This window comes from Engraulis encrasicolus, unplaced genomic scaffold (assembly GCF_034702125.1).
Source record: "Engraulis encrasicolus isolate BLACKSEA-1 unplaced genomic scaffold, IST_EnEncr_1.0 scaffold_27_np1212, whole genome shotgun sequence".
In the NCBI taxonomy this organism is placed as follows: Eukaryota; Metazoa; Chordata; class Actinopteri; order Clupeiformes; family Engraulidae; genus Engraulis; species Engraulis encrasicolus.
In genome coordinates, this window is record NW_026945566.1 from 261,844 (window position 1) to 272,500 (window position 10,657).

General features: G+C 43.5%; 1 protein-coding gene across 1 annotated transcript in view; it reads left to right on the forward strand.

Moving 5' to 3' along the window:
* The first annotated feature begins 1,583 nt into the window (after positions 1-1,583).
* The window catches only part of LOC134442994 (myeloid-associated differentiation marker-like protein 2), a 36,707-nt gene continuing 27,633 nt past the window's right edge, over positions 1,584-10,657 (forward strand). The window contains exons 1-2 of the mRNA XM_063192935.1: positions 1,584-1,831; positions 2,453-2,564. Of these exons, the coding sequence (XP_063049005.1) occupies positions 1,584-1,831; positions 2,453-2,564 (360 nt within the window). The remainder of the gene's footprint in view (positions 1,832-2,452; positions 2,565-10,657) is intronic.

The following is a 10,657-nucleotide window of genomic DNA, read 5'->3' on the forward strand; positions in this document are numbered from 1 at the left end:
GGTAGTTTGGCTTGTGATCATGCTTTTGAAAGAGTAAAGACAGAAGATTGCTATTAAATGTCTTAAGCCAGTCACTTTCAATGAGTGAAAAAAAAGTTTTTGTGTAAGCCTTCATATTTTGTGAGAAATTGCAGAGAAATTGTATATTCTGCTGGGGTATGTAAACATATGAGCACCACTGTATAACATGAAGCAGAGACAAGATGCAAACACACAGCCTCAACCTGCTCAACCGTTTAATGTAAACATTAGTAACTGATACACGTTTTCAGTGTTAAAGGGACACTGTGTGAGATTTTTAGTTGTTTATTTTCGGAATTCATGCTGCCCATTCACTAATGTAATCCTTTTCATGAATACTTAGCACCACCATCAAATTCTAAGTATTCATTATGACTGGAAAAATTGCACTTTTCATACATGAAAAGGGGGATCTTCTCCATGATCCGCCATTTTGAATTTCCAAAAATAGCCATTTTTAGCTACAAAAATGACTCTACTTGGACCATACTAGAAAATATCTGTTTATTACTTAGTAAACTTTCAAGTTTACTCAAGTCAAATTTGGCAATAGGCAGCACAGTTTCAATGAGCAGCATAATTGCAGTACCTTTTTTGACCATTTCCTGCACAGTGTCCCTTTAATGCTAAATTCCCTTATGCGAACAATCTCTTTACCGTTACATACTGAATGCACATGTGAACATATTTCCTTTGCTATAACAAATATTCCATGTGCTCTGTTACAGAGACCCTATAGACCTGGCTGACACAGATGGTGGAGGTCAACACACTGCTGTTTGGTGAACTACAGTAACTACCGGGAGGAATACATGGATGAAAGCCAACTGCATTGAAGGCCGACAGCCCAAAGGGACACTGCCTACCACTACAACTGGACTACTCGAATACTAGCCTGATTATCATCGACTTTCAAATCTCTTCGCAACTTGTCCTGACCAAGAGCATAACAATTAACCTTTCCCAAACGGCATTTCCCATGCTGAACTAGACTCTACAGACTCGAGAGACACACGGAAATACACAGAAACAACAAAGGAAGGAGAGGGCAAGGGTTCAGGAGCACCAAAGAGATAAGATACAGATACAACAAGGAGGAAGTAGGCCAGAAGCGTGAGGCGTGAGGGCGACACTGTGAGGTGGTGTGTGTGTGTGTGTGCCGTGACGTACAGAGGGGATTGGCACACACTTACCTTCTAAAAAATAATAATAATTAAAAAAAAAAAATCCTTTGAGTACAAGTCTGGGTGAAAACTATCAACTTGTCGAGGGAAAAAAAAGACCTCAAGCTAAAATCAACTCATTATTTACTTACAAATATGGTCTAAGTTGACTTCACCCAAAGAGGAGCTGCTTTAGCTAGCTATAGCAACTCTCTAGCTAAATCATCTCATTATTGACCTGCATAGGTGGCTAGCTAGCTAGCTATAGCAAGCGGCCGCGTGGCCAGTGAACCAACTAAATCACACCTCGCTGCTTATTGGCTAGATAGCTATAGCAACTCTAAATCTAAACTAGCATAGGTGGGTAGTTAGTTAGCTTGCTAAAGCAAGCGCGTCGCCATGGCGCAGTGGGTGGAGCTACGGGCGGTGAGCGAGCCGGTGGGGATGCTGCGCGTTGCGGGGGCGGTGCTAACGCTGATCGCCTTCAGCCTGGCGGCGGCGGCGGGCCAGACTGGCCCACACGTCGGGGCGTCCACTGCGGGCTCCTACTGGGCCTGGTGCCTGTTCTGCTGGGTCTTCTGCTGCCTGCTGTCCCTGCTCATCCTGCTGCTGGAGCTCACACGCGTCACAGAACAGCTGCAGGTGAGGGAGTGTGAAGGAGTGAGAGATAGAGAGTGCTGGTGTGTGTGTGTGTGTGTGTGTGTGTGTGTGTGTGTGTGTGTGTGTGTGTGTGTGTGTGTGTGTGTGTGTGTGTGTGTGTGTGTGTGTGAAAAGGGCGCCAAAACGAGTTTCAAAGTGGCGGTGCATTTTCTACTTCAATCTTTATTTCTTAGCGATATTACTGCTGCTGCACACCACTCATTTGTCTACAGTAAAAGTTGTGAAATCCTCATTTTGGGAGCACCACTGCATCCCCCTTTGCGGCACCTATGGAGTGTGTGTATCTGTGTGAGTGACAGCAAGGGAGTGCAGGGTGAAGCGGTCTTGTCCTGTGTGTGTGTGTGTGTGTGTGTGTGTGTGTGTGTGTGTGTGTGTGTGTATTAATCTCGTGTGTGTGTGTGTGTGTGTGTGTGTGTGTGTGTGTGTGTGTGTGTGTGTGTGTGTGTGTGTGTGTGTGTGTGTGTGTGTGCGTGCGTGTATTGACTGACGTGTGTGTGTGTGTGTGTGTGTATTGACTGACGTGTGTGTGTGTGTGCATGCGTGTGTGTGCGTGTGTGTGTGTTGCGTCTGCAGGACCCTGAGCGTCGCGAGCGCCTGCTCTACTTCTACTGGGACGACTTCAAGGCCGGCTTCGCCATGCTCGCCGCGCTCATGCTGCTCACCGCATCCATCATATACCCCGCCGTGCTCTTCACCTGCAAAACAGCCTGCGCACTGCAGGTACGGGTGTTTGTCTGAGTGAGAGAGAGAGAGAGTGTGTGTGTGTGTGTGCGACAGGGCTTAACACTAACACCCGCTAGGTAGCCAAATGCGGGTGAAAGTCGGCGTTGGCTAGTAGATACCGAAGGTGTGCGAGTGTGTGTGTGTGTTTGTGAGAGGGAGTGTATGTGTGTGTGTGTATGTGTGCGTGTGAGAGAGATAATGTGTGTGTGCGAGTGTGTGTCAGAGAGATTATGTGTGTGTGCGAGTGTGTCAGAGAGGGTTTTCATATTGAGTATGGGGGCCCTCAGTCAGCTACCCAGCCGTGCTCTTTACCTGACCAGGCTGCGAACGGCTGGTGCAGGTTTGTGTGTGTGTGTGTGTGTGTGTGTGTGTGTGTGCATGTGTAGTGATGCCTGTAGTAGTCCTACCCACGCTGCGAAATGCAGGTACATGTGTGTGTGTGTGAGAGAAAGAAAGACAGAGAGTGTGTGTGTGTGTGTGTGTGTGTGTGTGTGTGTGTGTGTGTGTGCGCGCACGTGTATGTGAGAGAGAGAGACGGAGAGACAGTGTGTGTAGGAATGTTATCAGCCCACTGTGCCAGGCCATTTCAGTGTGTGTGTGTGTGTGTGTGAAAGTGACTAAATGCTGGGCTTAGTCAAGTAGTGTGTGAATGCTTTGTATTGAGTGTCCGCTGTGCCTGCTCATGGTGTGTTTGATGTGTGTGTGTGGTGACCTACTCCTGTTTCATGTCCTCTGTGTGTCCTCTACCCCCCAGGTGTGACTTCAGGAGTTTACATTGTGTCACATGGTATACACGTATGTATGTGTGTTTCTACAAACCCCAACTCCGGTGAAGTTGGGACGTTTGGTAAACAGTGAATAAAATCAAAATGCTATAATTTTCAAAACATTAAATCTATTCATTAGATGGAGAATAGTGAAAAGACTACATATTAAGTGTTAAAACCAAGAAAAAATATTGTTTTGGGGGACATATGTACTCATTTCTAATTTGATAATTTGACTGTTTACCAAACGTCCCAACTTCACCGGATTTGGGGTTTGTACCGTATTAGCCCGAATATAAGACGATCCTGATTATAAGACGACCCCCCATTTTCAGGCTCATGTTCTGGGGAAAAAAGTTTTTTGAAGACTTTAATTTTGTTTCACATTGGAAACTTTTCTCAAAATGCAGTTTTTAATTTGTTGGAAAATCTGAGGCTTTTTACAAAGAACAAATTTCACAATATAATTTTCATGGAATTTCCATGATATAAGACCACAGATGGCTGCTCATATCCTTTTCCTTTCTTTACTCACTTCACCTGTCATGCGCCAATAGGCACCTACAGGCTACAGCCGCCTGGACCCGCCAGTTTAAAGTGCGACGCAACATAGCCTACACTCAGAGAATTAGTCTGCGCCAGCCAGGCAACCAGTCCAGTAGAGATAGGCAATCTATTGTGCAATGCACAGATTTTGCGAAATACTTAGTTGATAGCAATATCTAACCAGCAGCCGTCTCGCCAAATCGCCGTTCATTTTGTGCATCCAAAGTTTTCCGTTAGGCTGTAGAAACCGAACGTGACCAAAGGCAGATTGACGCATTGCACTTGAAACCCATGCGCTGCCTATCAGGACCACGTTGACATTAAAAGTCCGATTGATATTCATTTCGTACCAAGGGTAAAACTCCTAGTGATTTTATATGAACAAGACAATGTCTTGCCCTAACCATTATTCTGTGTTGTTGCATCGTTGCGAGGCATATCGTCAAAGGCACCGCTTGTCAAAGGCGCTGCTTTCTCGCGCACACACAGATGACCATGGATTGGCTGATGACAGCATCCAAAACTTAGCCTACAGGTTGTTCGTCGAATCACCCTTCATTTCTTTAGTTTCTAGTGGTGTTGTCGACTGACCAGAGAGAACGACCAAAGCTTTCCTGATGAGACTGTAAAACCAAACACAAATAAAAGCAGGGCAACGAGCCGCGATTGACTTGTGTTTTTCCCCTTGCACTGTCGTCCGCATCACGTTGACATTGACAGTTGATAGACGTGCGGTGCAACAGTCATAACGAAACAAGCATCTGCAAATTTGATATGGACAAAACAATCTCCTAACCCATCCATTATTGAGTTTTGTGGCATTGTTGTGAAGCATAGGCTAATGGCCGCATTCAGGTTAAGTTTATAAAAAAAAAAAAAAAAATTTTTTTTTTTTACTTTTTTCTCTAGCGCGCGGAAATAAGACGACCCCCCTTTTTAGAGTACTATTTTTATAACAAAAACCACGTCTTATATTCGGGCCAATACGGTATATGTGTGTGATATGTGTTTGCCACAGAGTATACACTCACCTGATACAACTGTTCATTGAGGCAAATGTCTGATCAGCCAATCACATGGTGGCAACTCGATACATTTGTGCATGTAGACATGGCCAAGATGATCTGATAGAGTTCAAACCGAGCATTATATTGTGGAAGAAAGGTTATTTAAATGACTTTTAACATGGCATGGCTGGGGGTGCCGAAGGGCCTGATTTGAGCATTTCAGAAATGGCTGATCTACTGAGATATTCACGCACAACCGTCTCTAGGGTTTACAAAGAATGGTACGAAAAAGAAAAAAAATGCAGTGAGCAGCGATTCTGTGGGCAAAAATGGCTTGTTGATGGAGGTCAGAGGAGAATAGCTAAACTGGTTTGAGTTGATACAAAGGCAACATTAAGTTTAAAAAAAAAAAAAAAAAAAAAAACACATCACAACCGAGGTATGCATAAAATCCCTGATTACAAAGCACATCAAATCTTGTGGCAAATGGGCTATAGCTGCAGAAAACCACATTTGGTGTCACTCCTGTCAGCTAAGAACACGAAAATGAGGCAACAATTTACACAGGCTCACCATAAACGGCACTAGGAGAAGATCGGAAAAATGTTGCCTGGTCTGATGAGAATTTATATCTACTGCAACACTCAGGTAGAATGGTCCGAATTTGGCGTCAACAGCATGAAAACATGGGTCAACCCTGCTTTACATCAACATTTCAGGCTGGGTATATAAATTCATAAGGACATTTTCTTTGCACAATTTGGGTCAATTAGTACCAATTTATCTTTGTTGGAATGCCATAGCCTACCCGAGTTTTGTTGTAGGCAGTTCAGGCAGTTCTGAAGGCAAAAGGGGCTCCAACCCAGCACTAGAGAGGTGTTCCTAATCAAGTGGGGTCCAACCCAGCATTAGAGAGGTGTTCCTAATGGAGTGGGGTCCCACCCAGCAGTAGAGAGGTGTTCCTAATGGAGTGGGGTCCCACCCAGCATTAGAGAGGTGTTCCTGATGGAGTGGGGTCCAACCCAGCACTAGAGAGGTGTTCCTAATGGAGTGGGGTCCCACCCAGCATTAGAGAGGTGTTCCTGATGGAGTGGGGTCCAACCCAGCACTAGAGAGGTGTTCCTAATGGAGTGGCCGGTGAGTGTATGTGCGTGTGCAGGGATTAAAGTTTTCCGTCGCTATGACGGATTTCCGTCAACTGGATTTTCGTTTGGACGGATTTCCGTCTTTATAATTCATGTCAATTAATTTAAATTTTTTACTTTCCAACTGAACTCAAATCGAGAGCACTCCTGGTCATGAGAAGGGAAGGAGAGGTGTGTTTGGTGTACGGATTTAGTTATACACGCGCCATCACCGGTGGTGTCATACAACAGATTCACTCAGTAGTTTTGAGCCATCCCCTTTTCTTCCGTGTTCCAAAAAAAAAAAAAAAAAGTACACGAGCGGTCAGCAATTCGGTTGCGGCGCAGCGCGAGAGATTAAAAAAACAAATAGCCAACATTGTTGCTGATGGCAGAAAAGAAAATAAGTGTAATACTATGTTTAAAGTGCCATGAAATGACAATCATTAAATGAGTTGGACTGATATTCCAATATGGGCTAATAATGCATATGCATGGAATGCATAGCTTGAAGAAGGTAGGACACACGTATGTTTCCATTATCATTGCACCTGCCGTGGCGGATAGTTAGGAAAAAAATGAATAGTTTACTTCGACTGCGCATGATGTCCTTTTCATGAAGGGGTTGCCTTTTAAGCATTGTGACTTTTACTAACATTATTCATAGCTCTAATGGGACGGCTATCATTGGCAGCTAGCTAGGATATGCCATGCGTAATACCATGCCTTTCATCCTCAAAGTTTAGCGCGTTTGACTGGCTACGTGTAGAACTAGCTCTAGTTGTCTTTCTGACAACGGATAATGTACAGTCTCATTTGTAATCATAGCATATTAACTTTGTTGTTGCCGATATATATTTAAGAAATAAGTTAAAAATGGGTTGCATTTTACAGGGGTCACGGAGGATATCCCTGGCAGAGCCAATATTTTATGCCACGTCTTGCTCTGGGAAACAGTGTTCTGATGGGTGGACTCATTGTCAATAAATGCCGTTTCGGTGTTTCTTTCACTTTCAAGGCTTGTTGTAGGCTACTGTGTGATGCTATTTTTGCTAACTGGAGTAGTGTGCAGCAACAGTTGTGTGTGTGCTTGTTTTTGAGTGGCTAAACGTCTGTGCCCACCTTCTCGGACTAGATTCTATACGCGTCGTTTCAGTTCAGTTATTTGCGCACTGCGCACTCAGGACTGATGGGTGGGTGGTTTGTCTTGATTCGAGTGGAAAGTTGCGCGACAAGCTTGGGAAAGTGTGTTACTTTTGTTAAACGATAGACGTATGTCTGTGACTGTGTCGTGTCCGCTTGTAGGAGAGAACACGAGTGCGTGTAGGAATCGGGGACGTTTTTTAAATCAATGGTAAGCGTGTGCCTGGCACCGCACATCGAGAAGCAAAAAAGTACCGGTAGCCATAGGTTTTCAAAACGGTAGAACACAAGAGGTAGACTACAGGATGAATAGTGAAAAACATACAAAATAACCAACAACTAGTTTTCTCCCTCTGATTGCTATGACCAGTGAATTATTTTTTTAAATGTCAGAAATTCTGCAAGCAATGCGCACCAGTGCTTTCACCAGAACAGTGTTTGCCCATTCTGATGGGAAAGAAAAATATAGCCTACTACTAAAAAAAACCCATAATGGGATCACTGTATCAACGCATTGCAATTCCAACTCAATAATTCTATGATATCAGCTAGACCATTTTGAAGCAACACTCATTGTGAATCCATTCTGCATAATGTTGTGAACAATTCATAAATAATGGGTAGATATAAGAGGAAATAACCAAAACATGAACCAAATTGCAGTTCAATGTTTGCAGTCTGATATAGTATCCATTATCCCTCCATTCTCGGCCATTTCTAGTCAATCTGGTGGCCTAGGCCTGCCCCTTTCCCTCTTTCCTTTTTCTTGTATTTAGAAATTGGCATCTGTAAACATAGCATTGTAGGCCTACATCTAATTGAGCACATCTGATCTAGTACCTACAGGTACATTCATACTGAGTGTGTATATAGGCCTACTGAGTGTATAATGAATATTCATTGTTAATGTGAAGTGTAAAGTTTAATGTTGGTTGAAGTTCTGATTTTGTGGCACTTTTTGGTTTTACTGGCGCCCTCAAGACATAGGCCTATTCCGCTCTAGGCGACTGCCCTGTCTGCCTATGCCTAGTGTTGGCTCTGGCACCGTTCCTTGCATAAAACCAGTGTATGTTTCGTTATGAGGGCAGAGCCTGGCTACATTGGTTTTCGTTGGGTTACGGAGTGATACTCGATCGGGTGCCTAACCGGTAAAAAAAAGTTCAGTCAGATGACTTTTTTTTGCTTTAATCCCTGGTGTGTGTGTGTTTGCCTCGGGGTGTATGTGTATGTTTCCTCTGTGTTCTGTGTGTTCTATTATGTGTCCCCTGTCCTCTGCTCACCAGGTGTGTGTGTGTGCGTGTGTGTGTGTGTGTGTGTGTGTGTGTGTGTGTGTGTGTGTGTGTCCTGTCCTCTGCTCACCAGGTGTGTGTGTGTGCATGTGTGTGTGTGTGTGTGTGTCTGTGTCTGTGTGTGTGTGTGTGTGTGTGTGTGTGTGCATGTGTGTGTGTGTGTGTGCATGTGCTATATGACTAGCCAAACACACGTTCCCTATGTCAAAGTAAGCTGGTTGTTGCCCTTCTCTTCCAGCCAAACTGAAATTACTCATCGCATTTGGATGGTTGGCTGATGTTAATATAGAGCCCTGTGCGTGTCCCCTGGTGATGTGTGTGTGTGTGTGTGTGTGTGTGTGTGTGTGTGTGTCGTTCCATAAGTTTAATGTGGTTAGAATTATGTACCGGTGAGGTCATCAGCACCTTTTCCATCTTTTTGACTGTGACTGTGGTGTGTGTGTGTGTGTGTGTGACTTTGTGTGTGTGCCAATGTCTGACAAATCGTACTCTGTGTGTGTGTGTGTGTGTGTGTCTGGCCCACAGGGGGCTAAGTAGTAAATCAGCTAGTACAGGAGGCTGGAGCCTGGAGTCCTCGTTTTCTTAACTAAATGTGTGCATTCCAATATGCGACCTTGCGTCCTCCACTCGGACTTGTGGCCTTGTACCAGGAAGTGATGCGTCGTGATGACATCACTGACAACAGCATAACATTTCAATATCTCTCAAAAGCTCAATTCTAATTTCTAGTTTGTTTCTCATTTGCAAACAGGATGATGAATGAAGAGTAGTCCCCCAAACGTTGTTGTGGCTAGGCTGACAGCGGGGAAACTTAAAGGAGAAGTCCACTTTTTTGAACATTAAGGCCATTTTCTGAGATCCAATCCAAATAAGCCAAATAACAGAGACTGCAGTAAATATGAAATAAACGGTGAGGGGACTCTAAAACATTGCAGACCACTCAGAAAATGGACTTAATGTTCAAAAAAGTAGAGTTCTCCTTTAATTCTTTTCTCCACGGAGGAAGGGCCAGGAGGCGGGGCGAGGCCACAAACACAAGTGGAGGAAGCAAGGTCGCATATTGGAACACACCCAAAGACACACGTGAGCTATCTATTAGCAGGCTCACCACTTCCTGTAGGTTGAGTTTCCCAGCTTCATCACTTAAAGGACCACTCTAATAAAAAAACATTCTTACATGTTATATGCACCATTATTCAAAAACCATAAACCTGAATCATTAATTAAGTAAAAAATAATTTGGGTTTATAATTTTATATATTTTTAGTTAATTTACAAAATAAACATTTCTGATTGGATGTGACGTCACACGATGAATTTCATGACAATTAAAATTCAATTAAAACAAGATTTTTTTAATGCTTCAACGCTGTTTTATATGGCATTGTAGTAGGCCTACTGTGGGTACCGGTAGTTGTTGTGCCTACATGTTGGCAAACCACTAGGTGGCACCGTTACCTCATATTTCAGAGCATTAGGGAGTGTCGTTTACTCCAACGAGACGATGCAGGTAGAGCTACAGCTGAGCTAGCAAAACAACGTGCGAGATGAGTTGCAGACATGACGCTGTCTCACCATAAAGTTTGAAAAGTTTGGTCCCAGTAGCTTTGATATCATTGTCTAGTTCATCCTGTACAGGTCTAGGGTGCTTTCTTTCTGTTCTCATGATTATCAAATCCCTACAAAAGGTCAAATCTTGTATAGAACCCCAGACAGCCTGATGGATAGTCATTTTGTATTCCTCACATTTTGGAAGAAATGCATCAACAGCTGGGTCATTAATACCCAGTCTCTTTCTTGTGGATTTGCAGCCCATTTAATCTTGTTCAGGTCTAAAATCTTGTCCCTGATATCATTTGACCGCTCTTTGGTCTTTCCCATGCTGGTGAGGTTGGAGTGTGACTGATTCACTCATACTATGGACTGATTCTGCTGATTCAATGTGCCTTTTATGCATGTTAGTATGTACATGTGTCTTTAATTCAGATGACAAGTTGATCGGAAGTGCCCATCTGGTCTGTGGGCCCGGAACTGTAATCAGTTGGTAGGGGATCAAGTACTTATTTTGCTCGACGAAATGGAAATAAATTAATATATATTCTTTTAAGTCTGGATTTTCTTTTTGATATTCTGTCTCTCCATATTAGAATACATATTATCATAACATTTATTGACTGATCATGTCTTTGTTAGTAGGCAAACCAACAAAATCAG